Source organism: Diadema antillarum, unplaced genomic scaffold, assembly GCF_040938485.1.
Source record: "Diadema antillarum isolate AM-2024a unplaced genomic scaffold, OU_Dant_1.0 seq00000096_RagTag, whole genome shotgun sequence".
NCBI lineage: Eukaryota > Metazoa > Echinodermata > Echinoidea > Diadematoida > Diadematidae > Diadema > Diadema antillarum.
This window is the reverse complement of record NW_027271185.1, coordinates 870,073-890,897: the sequence shown is the minus strand read 5'-3', so window position 1 is coordinate 890,897 and position 20,825 is coordinate 870,073. Positions and strand designations below refer to the sequence as shown.

Below are 20,825 nucleotides of genomic sequence, written 5' to 3'. Positions count from 1 at the left end.
GGTAACCCGTAATGTACTCGATGAAAATGTGTCACTCTCCGTTGTTATTAGGCTTCTTTTTGGTATTCTGTGGTCTGTGAATGGCATCAATTGAGACCATTTGCAGTAATGGCACATGAAAGTACTGTGTAGGCTTTTAGCAGGAGAGTAGTAAATGCAATATTTAGAATTTCATACTTGAATTGATTTGATATGATATTAAATTGTGTTCACAAAACAGCGAACCAAGCACAAATGAGTTACGGTGATAATAATAACACAGAAACGCGTATACATTTCATTTTATTTTTCATAATCAAAGCGTAAATTCTAATAACATAATACTATTTGTAATAGACGGTAAATAAGTCGCAATCATACCACTCAAAGCGGGAAACATATAAATTAAAAGCACAGCTTTCATTACTCGGGCCCCGAGAATCAAATCGCAACGCAGTGAGACAAATGAACACATACCATTCACAGAATATATACCGAAAGATTTAATGTAATATGACGTTGGAAGGATGTAACGAAATGACATCGGCAGATTTTAAAGTTCTAAATTTGTTATAAAACGAGCTACCACAAGGACAAAGACGAATCTAACATTTCAAGAAACAATGAGCAAGATCTAACATGTACTTCCCCATATCATTTCTCGACAGGATATACTGAGAAAGAGGGGACCGCATCAATCGCCTGGTGTATTAGAGACCTATAGATTGACTCGCTGGGAGTGCCAATGGACGGAGAATTTAAAATGTTGTGACTACCATGTTGTGAAAGCATGATAACTTTTACCGTCTGTGGCTTGAGAAACAGAAAAATTCAATGACAGAAATATAAATATGCTTGTGATATATTGTGAAACTTCACCGCTGACAGCGGTTAATAGCATTCGGTTTCCTGTCGAATTCCAAAGCAGGGTGATAAAATACACATGGTAGTAAAAATGCTGATTAGACGTTTTCACAAAAACAGTTATTTTTTCTCTATTCTGCTCTGTTTTTCTACTCTAAATTTTGTTCACAGCAAGATACCTGGAATTTCACTTCAGTATTTTGAAGTTACCTCAAAGAACCGTTGTCATCATATTTCTGATGCAAAATAACACTGTATTTCAGAATGATAACATAGAAAGAACACAAACGCATGCTTGTAGAGCTTTATCACTTAGATCTATCTAGTCACAACACGCCACACCGGCGTCTTCCGCGTGAACGCAGTCGTGCGATAGGAAATCTGTGTGTGAACATTCGGCAAGACTCTCTTCACTTCCTACGCACTCGACGTTATCAAAGATGATAGGACCTTGTCCTTCACCGAACATCGCCAAGCCGTACGCGTGGCGCACCCCGGAGAAGCCCAGCATTCTGCAGACGACGTCCGCATCACGGATGTCCCAAAGGTCGTCACACACCGTACCCCACATGCCATCGTAGTACACCTCCACTCGCCCCTCCTCCTCATTCTGACCCCCGGTGAGTCGAACCTGTAGCGGGATTCTTGTCTGATTGCCGGGTAGCGCATTATCTGACATAAAGAATGTGAGTAGTATGTTATTTACACTATATTAGTAATGAAGGAGCGAGCGGTGTGGTTATTAAGGTTTTGAACTATATAATATAACATTAGTACGAGCGCTTACCAATTTTATCATCCATAAAGTTACACATAACTCAGACTTGAAAAAACGACTATACAAATGGAACTTTGTTTGCACTTACCTTCGGTATATTTAGAAAGTTCCGCTCCTATAAAATCAATCCATGTATTATTGTTACAGCTGTCTAGTTATAGTCCATTAATGTTGTCCTTGGTTTAGTGTTCTTGAATATCAAAATGTTTTAAGATATTCGTTTTTTATGGTATGTTTGTATGTATGTCTTTACTGTAGAAGAAGGGAATGATAATAATATTGATAATCATAAAAACAATAATAATAATGATATTCATGTGACCATATATTAAATATTGCAATAAACTTGTTAAAAATACAATTATTTCATTTGCCATAATGATTTCATTCGTACAAACTGAATTGAAACTAGAAAATAAGTTTCGGCTTACCGCGACAGCGAACTCCGGCATCTTCTTCGTGCAAACAGTCATTCTGGAAGAACCCGCTATGTGAGCATTGTGCTAGGCTTTCCTCGTCCCCATGACAGGCCACATCGTCAAGGATAATGGGTCCCTGCCCCGGCCCGAAATGCGCTCGACTGTAGGCCTGCTCTGCCCCAGGGTAGCCCAGCATTCTGCACACTACATTGGCATTGATGAGTTCCCACCTGTCGTCACAGACCGTTCCCCACTCGCGGTCGTAGTGAACCTCAACCCGCCCCTCTCGGTCACTAGAACCATCGACGAGTCGAACCTGGATCTGAGAATGGGGCAGACCAGGTGGTAGTAATATGCTTGGAGCGACTTGCACCTCTGTGAGGATGATAAAAGAAAAATGTATCTCATGATTTGAACGCGACTGTTTCGAGGGCAATGAATACTTTTAAGCAGGCATGAATGATGGGATACTTTGCAAAGGAGTGTATACATATCGCAACAAGATAACTAGAACCAATGAAAGAAAGACATTATTCAGAGGGGTAAAGGTTCAGGTGTGAGTTTCTTCAACTTGTTTCCCTCTGCAAATGAAATTTGTTATGATCGCAACTGCTGATCTGTAAATTTACAGATCAGCAGTTGTGATCTTAACAAATTCCATAAAGAGGGGGACAAAATAAAGGAATTTTCATCTAGAACCCATGACATCTGATTGACATAATAAAATGTACATCAATCTGATAAAGGTTGGTGTTCGCTCTATCGACAAATTACTTCCTCCAATCGGGTAGGCTACCCGTTACGAATGTATAATCTGAGGCAGTATGCACCTAGCACTATTTTTTGAAATGCCCCTTTTCGAAATTGCGTCTTTCATGCAGACTTATAACCTTTACCTCTACAAACTACTCCCGCGTCCTGGCGGTGCTCACAGTCGTGCCGAAAAAATCCATTGTGACTACAGTCTACCAGATTCATTTCATTCCCCTGGCACTGCAGATTGTCTAGGACTATGCGACCTTGCCCTTGACCGAAGTGACCGATGACCTGCTCTGCAGCCGGATAGCCCAGCATCCTACACACAACTTCGCCGTCTCTGATATCCCACAGGTCATCGCAGACAGTGCCCCACGCGCCGTTGTAGTAGACCTCCACACGCCCCTCGCTGTCGCGAGAACCAGCGGCAAGCCGAACCCGAAGACTTTGACTTGGCTGTACATCGATTGCTGACGCCATATCTGTGACATGACCGACAAGTAAATTTCTTGGAAACTATATATTCACTGGAAAACAGTTTTCATAATAAGGTAACATTAAAGAAGTAACATGTTGCTTAATCTCTTCTAGACTTGTTTTTAAAAAAAAAGATTAAAATCAAGTCATTTTTTTTTCCCCCTAGAAACTAGCTCGGAATAAAGGAGACACCCGGACCAGTTGATATTCATTCAGAAAAGAAGGACTGAAATCCGACAAGAACAACAGTTTAAATTTCACCAGCATGGAATGAAAATGATGGAAGTTGTAAAGATATGATATTTCTCTAATTTAAGCAAAACTAATTTTTAAATTTCTAAACAGTGGGTAAGAGTATGCACATGGGTGACATGGTAATGTCATCACCTTACAGCTTGACATGCCATTTGGACACAAACTTTTGAAATTCCTGTTTCAATCAAGACTAGTATGCTCTACGATTTAAGCCCACACATAGAAAACAATATAACAATATACCACACCAGCATTTCCAGAAATAACCGATATCTATCCCAATCAAGATTATTGAAACAACTTGATTTTATTTTTCTACCGCGAATAAAACATTTCCCTCTTCAGCACACTAATGTATATTTAAGTCAGGGCTCTTCGATTTTCCCAACCCCCCCCCCCCCCCAAAAAAAAAAAAAAAAATTCCACTGGTCTCATTTTCTGTTTGTCCAGCTTTGAATATTGTCCGTCAGTTATACTTCCCTTGCTTCAGTTTCAATGCCCAACTTTGAATTAACATGGGGTTGTTCCCCTTCAGACTTACTGGTGCAGCGAACACTTGCATCTTCCTGATGTAAACAGTCGTGTTGAAGGAATCCTGCATGTGAACACTGTTCAACGGTTTCTTCACTCCCGCGGCAATTCACGTTGTCAAGGACGATAGGTCCGCTTCCTCTACCGAAGTGCGCTAGTCCCATTGCCTCCTCCGCCCCGGGGTAACCCATCATTCTGCACACCACATTGGCATCCTGGTCGTCCCATTCGTCGTCGCAGATGGTTCCCCAGACACCATTGTGGCTGAACTCCACCCGGCCCTCTCGGCTGCTTGAGCCACCGACGAGCCGAATACGACGCCGGCTACTCGGCAGGACAAAGGACGGTACTTCTGCATAGATCGAATGTTTTTGTGCAAACTCTTTCTGTAAATAACAATTTATCAGCTTTTGTCCGGGCAAATAGCCTGTTAACAGAAAGCATTACATTTCTGGCTAATTGAGATTAATTGAGATTAATTGAGATTGGTGTTCTCCTGCATGTTGTGTTTGTGAAAGCACGGGGTTAACTGTAATATTAACGTCAAGATCAACTGTAAAAGACTTTATGCTTCCTTCTAGGAAAAAGAGTATATAATTTGAAATGGAGGGAGCGAGCTTCCCCGTAACACCGTATGTACGTAGTCACTAACAGGACTAAAGTCTTGGCAAAACACACACAAACACACACACACACACACACACAAAACACTGTATAAAGATGAGGGGTTGCGACATTGCGAGAGTGTAAGAAAGGCAGGGGGTGATATTCTAAGGGCGACCGTGAGGTTTGAAGGTGCAATTTTTTTTCGTGCAATACAAAAAGTTAAATAAAGAATCTGTTGTTACGTATGTGCACATAGTAAACGCATTGCACGCTATTTCATGACTGATATAACGTACATGTTATCTGTCTACTAAATATGAAAATGCAATATTCATAAAATAGCACTTACCTTGGCACCGTACACCGGCATCTTCTAAATGCACGCAATCATTGGTGAGGAAGCCACTGTGTGGGCAGTCCGCTACGTTTTCTTCGCCTCCAATGCACTCCACATCATCGAGGACAATAGGCCCTTCTCCTTTTCCGAACTCTGCCTCCCCCAACGCCTCCTCGGCTCCAGGGTATCCCAGCATCATGCACACGACATACGCATCTCGCATGTCCCAGGAATCATCACAGACAGTTCCCCACGCACCGTTAAAGTACACCTCCACACGCCCCTCTCTGCTAATGGAACCACCTGCAAGGCGGACCGGAACAGGACTCGTGGGCTCGCTCGTGGCGTCCAGCGATACACCTGTAGGTTTACAAGATGTACACGCTCATGATACAACACTCTTCGCCACCCTTTGAACCCATGAAATCCTTGAGTAATTTCAATAACTACCATTTTCTCCCAACTGAAATGACAACTGCGAATCTAATGCATATTTTTTTTCAATTAAGAAAGACCAAGATGGGACTTTTTACATGTGTTTCATCGGAACAAATCAGAAAAAAATCACCATCCGCTATGAAAGTTTTTGGTCACTTATCTCCCCCTACTTGAATATTCGCTGCCTATTCCAGCGTATGTAAGTGTTGTTGTTGTTGTTGTTGTTGTTGTTGTACTCATAAGTCTCATTACACTACTTAAAGCTAAATACTCACCTGCTTTAGACAAATATCATGTTTATTCTAAAAAAAAAAATGATTGGTTATTACAGGAAATTAATTTTAGAGCATTTAAATTACAATGACTAAAAATGCATAGACAGACAGATTTCTCAAATTGATCACAAAATAATTAAACACGATTACGGGTTTCTATTTCAAATCCCCTGGCTAAGGAGTTTGAGAAACAGATGTCCAACGGAGGAGATCAACAACAATATTCATGAACAGTCCGTAACTCTACAAACGTTTAGAGCTATACATTTACCAGGCATTCGAATATGAGGCCTGCTGTTGCAATGCAATGTAAACTCTTTTGGGACACTGGGGTTTTTACCTCGACATACGACACCAGCGTCCTCACGATGAAAGCAATTATGTTGAAAGAATCCATTGTGTGGGCAATCTACCAGTCTCTCTTCACTTCCCTGGCACTGCACATTGTCAAGGACTATTCGACCTTCACCTTGACCGAAGCTAGCCTGACCAATGGCCCGTTCTGCAGCTGGATAGCCCAGCATCCTACAAACCACCTCGGCGTCATTGCTGTCCCACTGGTCATCACAGATTGTCCCCCAGGCACCCTCGTAATAAATCTCTACCCGTCCCTCTCGGCAATTAGAACCACCGACAAGCCGAACCTGGAATTGGGCCCCTGGCAGACCAGTGCCTAGCGTCTCTGCAGTGATAAAAGAACATTTGTGTAGGCATTTAAACACACAATTTTCCCCTTTCTATCAACACGAATTACTCTTCCAAGGATACCAAACTCTTTTCCTTTTCCATCAAATCCATGTCAAATATCTGTCGTGATTTCATTTATTCTATTTCAATATATTTTGTTTGTTTTGTTTGTTTTGTTGGTTTTCAAGCTTCTTTTTTTTTTAGTTCAAGTCGAATCAGGCCTACAACACGCAGTAGTCTTTTCATCTACGATCCGTGTCATTGTTTTGGCTGTCTACGTGGTCTTCTTATAGCACCTTTTAATGCCAATTTCCAACCTACCTGCACATATCACGCCAGCATCTTCCGAATGTCGACAATTATGTTGAAAAAACCCATTATGTGGGCAATCTGCCAATCCGTCTTCAGTTCCCTGGCACTGCACATTGTCAAGGACTATTCGACCTTCACCTTGACCGAAGCTAGCCTGACCAATGGCCCGTTCTGCAGCTGGATAGCCCAGCATCCTACAAACCACCTCGGCGTCATTGCTGTCCCATAGGTCATCACAGATTGTCCCCCAGGCACCCTGGTAATAAACCTCCACCCGGCCCTCTCTGTTATTGGAACCACCGACAAGCCGAACCCTAAAAGCCTCGCCTGGTTGGTCTGTGACTGCTAGCTCTGGTAAGATGATAAAAAAGAATGATGGTTATCACATTGCTTTTAGTTTACATCATATCAACTCTCTTCGCTGCGTATATGAAGGTTATTTCTAAAATAAATCTTAATGCACTTTTTCAAATAACTTCAAGCCATTCAGGAGTCGACTTCTCTCTATCCGTTACCTCTTGAATTTCAACTTTTTTTTTGGCCTGATTAATGCTGCTTTCCAACCTACCTTCACATATCACGCCAGCATCTTCTGAATGTTGACAGTTGTGTTGAAAAATTCCATTGTGTGTACAATCTTCAAGTCTGTGTTCACTTCCGTGGCACCGCACATTGTCAAGGACTATGCGACCTTCACCTTGACCGAAGCGAGCTCGACCGACGGCCTGTTGTGCAGCTGGATAGCCCAGCATCCTACAAACCACCTCGGCATCATTCCTGTCCCAGTAGTCATCACAGACTGTTCCCCAAGCACCGTCGTAGTAGACTTCAACACGTCCCTCTCTGGAACTAGACCCATCGACAAGCCGAATTTGGAACATGGCACCTGGCCAGCCAGTACCAGGTGTCTCTGCAATTATAACAAGTTATTTCTTAACTGCGTTAAATCTGTCCTTTCCGTTTTATTTTTCTCCAGCTTAACGCAATGATAATGAAAAGTATACGTTGCAGATTTAACTACTTTCTTTAAAGGGGGTGGCTAGTAACTGATCAGTGGGAATCAGTGGGAATGTTGGGGGATGATTGTTCCAATCCTTGTGGGATTCATTTAAGAGTACATTATATATTTATTGTTGTGTGAAACTTACTTACTTCAGAATGGTCTCATATTCAAGTAATGTGCAGTTTAATGTTTCCACGTTAGCGTGCCTGGTCAGTGACGGGGCATTAATCTGCACATTACTTGAATATGAGACCGTTCTGAACCAAATAATTTTCACACAACAGTAGATATACAATGTAGTCTTAAATGAATCCCACAAGGATTGGAACAATCATCCCTCACCATTCCCACTGATTCCCACTGATCGGTTACTAGCCATGCCCTTTAACAATAATTCAAAGAGTTAAGTGTGCTACAATTGAGAAAAACAAAACATTTTGAACAACTTTTTCAGTCCTCGATAAAGGGAACTAAGATTCATCAGATTTAAGTTGAATATATGAATGTTATTTAATAGCTCTGTCTTCAGTCGTACATTTATTAAATTTGTTTGTATGATGTGTATGGGATTGTTCTTTGTGTGTATGTGTGTGTATGTGTGAAAGTACAAATGTAAATGATCTTTGGTCGAGTTATTCGTGTGTGCGTAGGGGCGGATGGGTATAGGGCTTGTATGTGATTCGTTTCCTGTGAACTCAAGTATTAATGTTGTCTTGTGTTTTTATTTTTCATAATTATAATCTTTGCATATATTACTGTGTGCTCATGTATTCTATTAGTAATTTAACTGTTTTTAAGGGTTTAAGATGCATGGACTTGTGAATGAACAGCCAGTGTCTGAGGGAATTAGAGCCAATGTGGAAATAAAATTAATGTATAAGGGGAAATGACCTTTACACTATTTCCCTATGAATTTCTATCTGTGTAATACTATAATATCATGATTTAACCCTCTATGAATATATCGCAGTCTTTGACTATCTTATCTTTCAGGCTCTCGGGTCGTCAAATTATACTACACAACAGTCTTCATTTTCAGCATTAGAAATGTTTCGATTTTGTTAAGACAAACTCTTTTAGGCTTTTGAACTTACCTGCAAATATAAAACCAGCATCTTGTAAATGTCGACAATTGTGATGAAAAAAAAAAAAATCTATTGTGCCAGATCTTCAGTAATACCATTTTATTGTTTTTCTGTTGTGTCGGAGCAAACTTCGAATTTAAGATTTCGCTTTGATATCCTTGATACAGTGTAAAACCCACCTGCACATACCACACCAGCATCTTCAGTATGTCGACAGTTGTGTTGAAAGAATCCGTTGTGCCTACAATCTGCCAAACTCTGTTCTCTTCCCTGACATTGCACATTGTCCAAGATTATGCGACCTTGGCCTAGACCAAAGCGAGCCTCAGATACGGCTCTTATTGCAGCGGGAAAACCAAGCATCCTGCACACAACCGCTGCATCTCTGCGGTCCCACTGGTCATCACAGACTGTTCCCCAACGGCCACGGTAGAAAACCTCCACACGCCCAATTCTATTACTTGGACCACCGACGAGTCGAACCCTCAACGGGGTGCTTGGAGGAGGAGATGCTGGTACCTCTGTACGGGTGCTTGCTGAACTGGTTTCAAGTGCCTCTGTCGGGATGACTGGCGGGCGAGTGATACGTCGGGCTGTACATGAAATGCAAGTATTTTGTAAACTTAGTCAAAATGCAATATCAAATTCCCAGTAAAGCAGAAATTAATCTCCCTCCAAAGGATATCACATGGAGATAGGGTGCTTTCTTATGATCACATTGGGTAGGAAATCATGTATCGACAAAGGTATCTACCAAGATCTGCAATCTCTGATAGAGAACTTAACTATGTTAAATGTCATGTCGGAAACCTTCCATCTACCACATTATTCTGAGACAAAAGCGTAGTCATTCTTTGACACAACATTTTTTTTTCCAAACCTAGAAACGTCTATAGATTTCTGAAGTTAGACGTGTAGTGCGTAAAATGGTAGGGAAAATGCGAAGCCTTGCTTTCAATGAAATCGTATAATGAATAAGATAACTGATCATCATTTTTTTTAAAGAACCATTAGCTATACTACTGAAAAGGCAGGATTTTTGCACACATAACAGTGACAGAAAGTTAGAAGTTACACACAAGTACATTAGAAAACACGTCAGCTTGATACTCAATCACTAGATAAAGTGCAAGCCATATCTAAGACCAAGGAAAAGGGCGAGAAAAGATTTCGTTGTATTGCGGCATTGGGGAATTTCACGATCGGTTTGGGCGGTTTTCTGGGTATGAACACAATATGAGACGCGTTCACGCAGTGAAGGACTTTAAACACTGAACAAAAATGTGACTTTCTCAATATCTAATGAGGTAATACATATATGATTTTCACATAAAGATATACTTTAATACTATGAAGAAGTGACTACAATTTTGCGCAGGCTAACATAGATTACACCGTCGTTGCGGGGTACGCCACCTACCTAGCTGCCAGTGCACTGGGACGGCAGCTTGGACGGCAGCGTTATATACATAAACATCGTGTCTCCCATATCCGGCCAATTCGCTTATCCGGATGAGCGCCGGTCCGACATGGCCGGATAATCGAGGTCGAACTGCAATACCATGTATATTGTTTTTCTGTGGTGTCAGGGTAGATTCAATTAGAAGGTTTAGTTGTTAAATCCTTGATATAGTATAGATACCCACCTGCACATACCACACCAGCATCTTCAGTATGTCGACAGTTGTGTTGAAAGAATCCGTTGTGCCTACAATCTGCCAAACTCTGTTCTCTTCCCTGACATTGCACATTGTCCAGGACTATGCGACCTTGGCCTCGACCAAAGCGAGCGCCACTAACGGCTCTTATTGCAGCGGGAAAACCAAGCATCCTGCACACAACCGCTGCATCTCTGCGGTCCCACTGGTCATCACAGACTGTTCCCCAACGGCCACGATAGAGAACCTCCACACGCCCAATTCTGTTACTTGGACCACCGACAAGTCGAACCCTCAACGGGGTACTTGGCGGAGGAGATTCTGGTGCCTCTGTCGGGGTGACTGGCTGCACAGTGATAGGTTGGCCTGTACATGAAGTCCAGGTAGTTCGGAAATTTATTTTAAACTCCAATTTTCAATTCTTAGATACAAACATTTTAAAAATGACAGAAATTTTAAGGAAGGTTCATACACCTACTTTTCTTATAAAATAGGTTGAACAGAAAGGTTTATGTACTGTTAAGTACAGAACTTTTCATTTTTAAAACTGTCTCTACGAATAAATATTTACAACTGATTATAAAGGTCGTCAAAATATCTTCTACAGTGTCTTGAATTCAGATATCATTTTACAGGTATAAAAACACAATTAAATCTATGAAGGTGTTAACCATTGACAAAAGCTTCTTTAGCTAGGAAAGAGGTTGAAAGATTAATGGAATCTTGCACCTTACCTCGACATGTGACGCCAGCGTCCTCGTGATGTCCACAGTTGTGTTGAAAGAATCCATTGTGTGGGCAATCTACCAGTCTCTCTTCACTTCCCTGGCACTGCACATTGTCAAGGACTATTCGACCTTCACCTTGACCGAAGCTAGCCTGACCAATGGCCCGTTCTGCAGCTGGATAGCCCAGCATCCTACAAACCACCTCGGCGTCATTGCTGTCCCACTGGTCATCACAGATTGTCCCCCAGGATCCCTGGTAATAAACCTCCACCCGGCCCTCTCTGTTATTGGAACCACCGACAAGCCGAAGCTGGAATGGGGCGCTCGACGGACTAGGTGACGGTAATGCTGTGGAGATGATAGCCCAACAAAACTCATCTCATCACGTCTTGGATACGCATTCTTTAATCCAAGGAAAGAAACGGCTTCAAGATACAGCAAATTCAAGCACTGATCAGACTCTTCCTGCAATTTTCACAAGTTCCTCAAAGTTTTCTGACACTGTCAATTCAAGATCATGACAGGAGTAATGACTGCCTAATTTCCACTTATCACTGACATCAGATTTACAAGCTTTTCCATGTATTCAAACATGAGCTCTTCCACAATCTCACAAAATCCCTTCTCTCTCTACAAGGTCAAATCAAGCCAGCAAATATACTGGATAACGGGGTTGCTTCCCTAATTACACAAGCTTTCTTTAGCTAAGTAAGAGCTAGAAAGCTTGCTGGAAGCTTTGCACCTTACCTCGACATGAGACGCCAGCATCCTCGTGATGTCCACAGTTGTGTTGAAAGAATCCATTGTGTGGGCAATCTACCAGTCTCTCTTCACTTCCCTGGCACTGCACATTGTCAAGGACTATTCGACCTTCACCTTGACCGAAGCTAGCCTGACCAATGGCCCGTTCTGCAGCTGGATAGCCCAGCATCCTACAAACCACCTCGGCGTCATTGCTGTCCCACTGGTCATCACAGATTGTCCCCCAGGCACCCTGGTAATAAACCTCCACCCGGCCCTCTCTGTTATTGGAACCACCGACAAGCCGAAGCTGGAATGGGGCGCTCGACGGACTAGGTGACGGTAATGCTGTGGAGATAATAGCCCAATTATTCTCACTCTTTTGCCGTCTTTGTAACAAATTGTATTTAATACACTAATTCACCTTTCGGATAATTCAAATTGCCGTGTTTAGTTTAATATGCCATATATTAGACAGTCTCGGATTGTATAAGATATAATCTTCCTGCAGGGATCATCAGTGTCATATGTGCTGCTGCGGTGTATTGACTAGGTTGCGCAGGTATAAATATCATGCGTTCGAGGTATCTATGAAGATCTGTCTTCTCTTATAAAAAGTCTTTGCGATTTTATATACTCATCTTCCTTTTTCGCGATATCTTCACCTTCTCGTCACCTAAAAATATCGCCTATGCAGGAACTCAGAAACTGAAGCAACGCCATTACTTTTGACTTTCTAGTTTGTCAGAGTAATTAGATTTCGAATTGAAGGTTTATCGTTGATATCCTTTATATCAAATACAGTATAAAAACCCACCTGCACATACCACACCAGCATCCTCGGTATGTCGGCAGTTGTGTTGAAAGAATCCATTGTGCCTACAATCTGCCAAATTCTGTTCTCTTCCCTGACATTGCACATTGTCCAGGACTATGCGACCTTGGCCTCGACCAAAGCGAGCGCCACTAACGGCTCTTATTGCAGCGGGAAAACCAAGCATTCTGCACACAACCGCTGCATCTCTGCGGTCCCACTGGTCATCACAGACTGTTCCCCAACGGCCACGATAGAGAACCTCCACACGCCCAATTCTGTTACTTGGACCACCGACAAGTCGAACCCTCAACAGGGTACTTGGCGGAGGAGATTCTGGTGCCTCTGTCGGGGTGACTGGCTGCACAGTGATAGGTTGGCCTGTACATGAAGTCCAGGTATTTCGGAAACTTATTTAAACTCCAATTTTCAATTCTTAGATACAAACATTTTAAAAATGACAGAAATTTTAAGGAAAGTTCATACACCTACTTTTCTTATAAAATAGGTTGAACAGATAGGTTTATGTACTGTTAACTTCGGAACTTTTCATTTTTAAAATTGTCTCTACGAATAAATTTACAACTAATTATAAAGGTCGTTCAAATATCTTCTACAGTGTCTTGAATCCATATATCATTCCACAGGTTTAAAAACACAATCAAATCTATAAAGGTGTTAACTATTGACAAAAGCTTCTTTAGCTAGGAAAGAGGTTGAAAGATTAATGGAATCTTGCACCTTACCTCGACATGAGACGCCAGCGTCCTCGTGATGTCCACAGTTGTGTTGAAAGAATCCATTGTGTGGGCAATCTACCAGTCTCTCTTCACTTCCCTGGCACTGCACATTGTCAAGGACTATTCGACCTTCACCTTGACCGAAGCTAGCCTGACCAATGGCCCGTTCTGCAGCTGGATAGCCCAGCATCCTACAAACCACCTCGGCGTCATTGCTGTCCCACTGGTCATCACAGATTGTCCCCCAGGCACCCTGGTAATAAACCTCCACCCGGCCCTCTCTGTCAATGGAACCACCGACAAGCCGAAGCTGGAATGGGGCGCTCGACGGACTAGGTGACGGTAATGCTGTGAAGATGATAGCCCAACAAAACTCATCGAATCACGTCTTGGATACGCATTCTTTAATCCAAGGAAAGAAATAGCTTCAAGAGACAGCAAGTTCAAGCACAGATCAGACTCTTCCTGCAATTTTCACAAGTTCATCAAAGTTTTTTGACACTGTCAATTCAAGATCATTACAGGAGTAATGACTGCCTAATTTCCACTTATCACTGACATCAGATTTGCAAGCTTTTCCATGTATTCAAACATCAGCTCTTCCACAATCTCACAAAATCCTTTCTCTCTCTACAAGGTCAAATAAAGCCAGCAAATATACTGGATAACGGGGTTGCTTCCCTAATTACACAAGCTTCTTTAGATCCTCGTGATGTCCACAGTTGTGTTGAAAGAATCCATTGTGTGGGCAATCTACCAGTCTCTCTTCACTTCCCTGGCACTGCACATCGTCAAGGACTATTCGACCTTCACCTTGACCGAAGCTAGCCTGACCAATGGCCCGTTCTGCAGCTGGATAGCCCAGCATCCTACAAACCACCTCGGCGTCATTGCTGTCCCAATGGTCATCACAGATTGTCCCCCAGGCACCCTGGTAATAAACCTCCACCCGGCCCTCTCTGTTATAGGAACCACCGACAAGCCGAAGCTGGAATGGGGCGCTCGACGGACTAGGTGACGGTAATGCTGTGGAGATAATAGCCCAATTATTCTCACTTTTTTGCCGTCTTTGTAACAAATTGTATTTAATACACTAATTTACCTTTAGGATAATTCAAATTGCCGTGTTTAGTTTAATATGCCATATATTAGACAGTCTCGGATTGTATAAGAAATAATCTTCCTGCAGGGATCATCAGTGTCATATGTGCTGCTGCGGTGTATTGACTAGGTTGCGCAGGTATAAATATCATGCGTTCGAGGTATCTATCAAGATCTGTCTTCTCTTATAAAAAGTCTTTGCGATTTTATATATTCATCTTTCTTTTTCGATATTTTCACCTTCTCGTCACCTAAAAATATCGCCTATCCAGGAACTCATAAACTGAAGCAACGCCATTACTTTGGACTTTCTAGTTTGTCAGAGTAATTAGATTTCGAATTGAAGGTTTATCGTTGATATCCTTTATATCAAATGCAGTATACAAACCTACCTGCACATACCACACCAGCATCCTCGGTATGTTGACAGTTGTGTTGAAAGAATCCATTGTGCCTACAATCTGCCAAATTCTGTTCTCTTCCCTGACATTGCACATTGTCCAGGACTATGCGACCTTGGCCTCGACCAAAGCGAGCGCCACTAACGGCTCTTATTGCAGCGGGAAAACCAAGCATCCTGCACACAACCGCTGCATCTCTGCGGTCCCACTGGTCATCACAGACTGTTCCCCAACGGCCACGATAGAGAACCTCCACACGCCCAATTCTGTTACTTGGACCACCGACAAGTCGAACCCTCAACAGGGTACTTGGCGGAGGAGATTCTGGTGCCTCTGTCGGGGTGACTGGCTGCACAGTGATAGGTTGGCCTGTACATGAAGTCCAGGTATTTCGGAAACTTATTTAAACTCCAATTTTCAATTCTTAGATACAAACATTTTAAAAATGACAGAAATTTTAAGGAAAGTTCATACACCTACTTTTCTTATAAAATAAGTTGAACAGATAGGTTTATGTACTGTTAACTTCAGAACTTTTCATTTTTAAAATTGTCTCTACGAATAAATTTACAACTGATTATAAAGGTCGTTCAAATATCTTCTACAGTGTCTTGAATCCATATATCATTCTACAGGTTTAAAAACACAATCAAATCTATAAAGGTGTTAACTATTGACAAAAGCTTCTCTAGCTAGGAAAGAGGTTGAAAGATTAATGGAATCTTGCACCTTACCTCGACATGAGACGCCAGCGTCCTCGTGATGTCCACAGTTGTGTTGAAAGAATCCATTGTGTGGGCAATCTACCAGTCTCTCTTCACTTCCCTGGCACTGCACATTGTCAAGGACTATTCGACCTTCACCTTGACCGAAGCTAGCCTGACCAATGGCCCGTTCTGCAGCTGGATAGCCCAGCATCCTACAAACCACCTCGGCGTCATTTCTGTCCCACTGGTCATCACAGATTGTCCCCCAGGCACCCTGGTAATAAACCTCCACCCGGCCCTCTCTGTCATTGGAACCACCGACAAGCCGAAACTGGAATGGGGCGCTCGACGGACTAGGTGACGGTAATGCTGTGAAGATGATAGCCCAACAAAACTCATCGAATCACGTCTTGGATACGCATTCTTTAATCCAAGGAAAGAAATAGCTTCAAGAGACAGCAAGTTCAAGCACAGATCAGACTCTTCCTGCAATTTTCACAAGTTCATCAAAGTTTTTTGACACTGTCAATTCAAGATCATTACAGGAGTAATGACTGCCTAATTTCCACTTATCACTGACATCAGATTTGCAAGCTTTTCCATGTATTCAAACATCAGCTCTTCCACAATCTCACAAAATCCTTTCTCTCTCTACAAGGTCAAATAAAGCCAGCAAATATACTGGATAACGGGGTTGCTTCCCTAATTACACAAGCTTCTTTAGCTAAGTAAGAGCTAGAAAGCTTGCTGGAAGCTTTGCACATTACCTCGACATGAGACGCCAGCATCCTCGTGATGTCCACAGTTGTGTTGAAAGAATCCATTGTGTGGGCAATCTACCAGTCTCTCTTCACTTCCCTGGCACTGCACATTGTCAAGGACTATTCGACCTTCACCTTGACCGAAGCTAGCCTGACCAATGGCCCGTTCTGCAGCTGGATAGCCCAGCATCCTACAAACCACTTCGGCGTCATTGCTGTCCCACTGGTCATCACAGATTGTCCCCCAGGCACCCTGGTAATAAACCTCCACCCGGCCCTCTCTGTTATTGGAACCACCGACAAGCCGAAGCTGGAATGGGGCGCTCGACGGACTAGGTGACGGTAATGCTGTGGAGATAATAGCCCAATTATTCTCACTTTTTTGCCGTCTTTGTAACAAATTGTATTTAATACACTAATTTACCTTTAGGATAATTCAAATTGCCGTGTTTAGTTTAATATGCCATATATTAGACAGTCTCGGATTGTATAAGAAATAATCTTCCTGCAGGGATCATCAGTGTCATATGTGCTGCTGCGGTGTATTGACTAGGTTGCGCAGGTATAAATATCATGCGTTCGAGGTATCTATCAAGATCTGTCTTCTCTTATAAAAAGTCTTTGCGATTTTATATATTCATCTTTCTTTTTCGATATTTTCACCTTCTCGTCACCTAAAAATATCGCCTATGCAGGAACTCATAAACTGAAGCAACGCCATTACTCTTGACTTTCTAGTTTGTCAGAGTAATTAGATTTCGAATTGAAGGTTTATCGTTGATATCAAATACAGTATAAAAACCCACCTGCACATACCACACCAGCATCCTCGGTATGTCGACAGTTGTGTTGAAAGAATCCATTGTGCCTACAATCTGCCAGATTCTGTTCTCTTCCCTGACATTGCACATTGTCCAGGACTATGCGACCTTGGCCTCGACCAAAGCGAGCGCCACTAACGGCTCTTATTGCAGCGGGAAAACCAAGCATCCTGCACACAACCGCTGCATCTCTGCGGTCCCACTGGTCATCACAGACTGTTCCCCAACGGCCACGATAGAGAACCTCCACACGCCCAATTCTGTTACTTGGACCACCGACAAGTCGAACCCTCAACGGGGTACTTGGCGGAGGAGATTCTGGTGCCTCTGTCGGGGTGACTGGCTGCACAGTGATAGGTTGGCCTGTACATGAAGTCCAGGTATTTCGGAAACTTATTTAAACTCCAATTTTCAATTCTTAGATACAAACATTTTAAAAATGACAGACATTTTAAGGAAAGTTCATACACCTACTTTTCTTATAAAATAGGTTGAACAGAAAGGTTTATGTACTGTTAACTTCAGAACTTTTCATATTTATATTTGTCTCTACGAATAAATTTACAACTGATTATAAAGGTCGTTCAAATATCTTCTACAGTGTCTTGAATCCATATGGGCCATTCTCCGAAAAGGGGCACCAAAGGGCATTTTTGTGTCTCCAACCTTCTCTAGGCCATAAAACAAGATTTTATCATTAGGAAACCAATTTTTTTACTTTTATTTATACTAGAGAATATAATGAGTAAAATCAAAATCAACTGAGGTCACAGCACCTCATGAAAAAATTATATACGACAACATGAAATATATATTTGTTGATTTTACCCATGTCTCCAGCCTACTCTGTGATTATATTTCACGCTCTCGCTCTTTACCGTAATATCAGAAATCTATGTTTTGTTCACTAATTTATAGTGCCTTCGGTGCCTAAATAAAAAAGCATAATGCTTAGCGAAAAAAGGTTTGTATATTTTTTTCTGCGATCTTAGCGATGGTGTCTCCAAATCTCCATAAGATACGTTACTTTTTGTATGACGCCCTAAAAAATATGAAGACAATAAAGCAGTGATCTGTATGTCGGTCTAGTGAATGAAGTCCATTTCAACATTATATAAATACAAATAGTGTATTCTGAAACTCTATAATGATAAATATATTCAGATAAAAAGTTTGCAATTGTGTATGTTACGATAAGCTGAAATAAGATACGTTACTGAAACTTTGCTCTATTACAGAAAAAGTACTTTGTTGATAGAGTTATAATGCATTTTTCTTTAAAGCACTTTACATTGCTTGTATTCATACATGGGAGTTACGAAAGAAAAAGTTGTTATTTTGTGAAAACACAATGTTGAACATTAAGGCCGTCAAATACGTTACCGTCAAATACGTTACCGTCAAATACGTTACCGCATAAAGTGCATAAAATAGGCGCATCGCACTTTGCGCTAATTCTCTAATTTTGCATAACCTAATGGTTCTCTGCTCTTCAAAGCATGGCGGCCACTTTGAGCGTGATGTTGCATTGCGTTTAGTACCGAGAGTTTGAGGGAGATGTAAGGCTTCTCGCCGTTTGTTATTCGTCCCGGCTACGTGGTTGGTAAGAATTTCATTTTTGAATATCGGCAGAGTATAGTTCATTTATTTATATGACTAGTATGACACATTTGAGAGTTATTTAATGTTGATGGAACAGTTATACGGCTTAAAGACATCTTGTGTACGCATGATATTGTTTCGTGTGTGTGATAGCTCGCATGTACGTTAGAATATTACCCTGCATTGGCACGGTAACGTATCTTACCCGACTGGTAAGGAATCTTATTGGATGATAATATCCTGTTCTTACGTACACGACGACTATATATATTATATTTATGTGTTATTTTTTATTAAATAATATGCATATAAAACTCCCATGCTGATATTTCCCCTCTCTGTTTGTCTCTCGTGTATTTTAGAAAGAAAAAAACATGGGTAAAATGCTTGCTGAGATACAAAAGGCCTATGGATGCAGAGAGAGAAAGAAAAAGAGTGACCCCACATTTCTAGCGAAGGAGCGGAAAAGACAAATCCATTATCGCGTTCCTGTTTCTGATCAAGACATGTCGACTCTTGAAAAAGGAAAATAATGACGTGTTTATATTTTATTTTTTTTCGGAAAACATTTCTTTTTTTGAAATGGGCAAATTAATGATGTAATCCCCTCACAATTTTCTACACATTTTATTTTCAGACATCCTAAAAATTTAATATATCATATATGATTTAGTATAAAGCTTTCCCTCTATTAATCCAGAATGAATGACAGATAAAAATTTGTTCTGACATATCTTAATATCAGGGTATGTTTTTTGCCTGTACAGGTATTCTGCAAAAAAAAAAAAAAGAATTTCAAAAATGTCATGTATAACATAATGACAAATTATGAGCGGATGACATCAACGACTTGCTCATTAGAATCTTCATAAAGACTGGTCAAGAAATGTTTTCTGAAGATGTGAAATTTAGAAATGTATTATCTTCCTTACTTGGTATACTCGGATTGTATTTTTTGCTTCTCTTCCTTCTTAATTTTATTAATTTCGACCCGGATTTTCCCTTTAAAACTTGCCACATTATGTACAGGGGCAACGTAATGTTTATTGTCAACTGATACGTGGAAGGAGAATATTTATGATTCCTTAATCTAGTTTTTTTTTTTTTTTTTTGTCTTGGCTCTCTATGAATGTAAAAAAAAAAAAAATATGAAGATGTGGAATACGTCAATATAGTGTAAGTTTTAAGATACCGAAATGTTTGAGTGGATGATGAATCAGATGTGTTAATGCAAAGAAGTTTTAGTTACTTGAGGGTTGTGTCGGTTACGTTATTTCCACCATTATCTAACGTATTACTCCGTGGCTTTTTTAAAACAAATTTCATGACAGGACATGTGGAAATATATTGATACATTATACAAAGCTTCTGACACCTATATGCAACGTGACTACTTGCTGGGAATGAAATCTTTTATACTATTTTAGAAGGTCCTTTTGGGTCTTTTTGTTAGGAGCAGAGCCGAAACACATGTAGCCCAAGTGAACATTGTCTTTATAAGATTAAACTGTCAGCAGTCAAATACGTTACCTTTATACGTTGGAAGTGAAATATTTGTCTGTTCACTCGGAGCTATTCAACTTCATCATGTTGTTCCAAACTGAATAATGTTGCATATCTATACGCGTTAACAGAGGGACAGAACTACATAATAGGCTGTACATTGTCCATTAGATATCAAAAGTTTCAGTCATTATATTTGAAACAGAATTATAGTTACGTCTCGGGTTAACTTTTTTGTGTATGTTATCGATTAATAATTTTACTAACTGAAATATGTCAAATCGATTATCCGAGGTTATGATATGTTCTAGGTGGCTATAACATTTTGATGTAGACAATATGCAAGGGCGAGTCTATCGTCATGTTACTTTATAATTCACAGTAACAACATTTTGTAGTATAGATGTCTGTCAGATACGTTACCGTATCGACATGACCGTATATCT

At 41.0% G+C, this 20,825-nt stretch overlaps 2 protein-coding genes across 2 annotated transcripts; both read right to left on the bottom strand.

Annotated features, from left to right (window-relative positions):
* Window positions 1-1,165: 1,165 nt before the first annotated feature.
* On the bottom strand, window positions 1,166-7,595 carry LOC139726686 (scavenger receptor cysteine-rich domain-containing protein DMBT1-like). Its single transcript, XM_071637672.1, has 8 exons — window positions 7,412-7,595; window positions 6,890-7,065; window positions 6,185-6,395; window positions 5,015-5,362; window positions 4,070-4,411; window positions 2,937-3,278; window positions 2,053-2,415; window positions 1,166-1,515 (listed from the first exon to the last, which is right to left on the bottom strand). Exons 1-8 carry the CDS (start codon window positions 7,593-7,595, stop codon window positions 1,166-1,168), a joined length of 2,316 nt encoding a protein of 771 aa, XP_071493773.1.
* A 2,803-nt stretch (window positions 7,596-10,398) lies between these two features.
* On the bottom strand, window positions 10,399-17,316 carry LOC139726685 (scavenger receptor cysteine-rich domain-containing protein DMBT1-like). The gene is made up of 7 exons (XM_071637671.1): window positions 17,270-17,316; window positions 16,460-16,785; window positions 15,865-16,061; window positions 14,973-15,334; window positions 12,743-13,051; window positions 11,188-11,511; window positions 10,399-10,765 (listed from the first exon to the last, which is right to left on the bottom strand). Exons 1-7 carry the CDS (start codon window positions 17,314-17,316, stop codon window positions 10,399-10,401), a joined length of 1,932 nt encoding a protein of 643 aa, XP_071493772.1.
* Window positions 17,317-20,825: the final 3,509 nt, after the last annotated feature.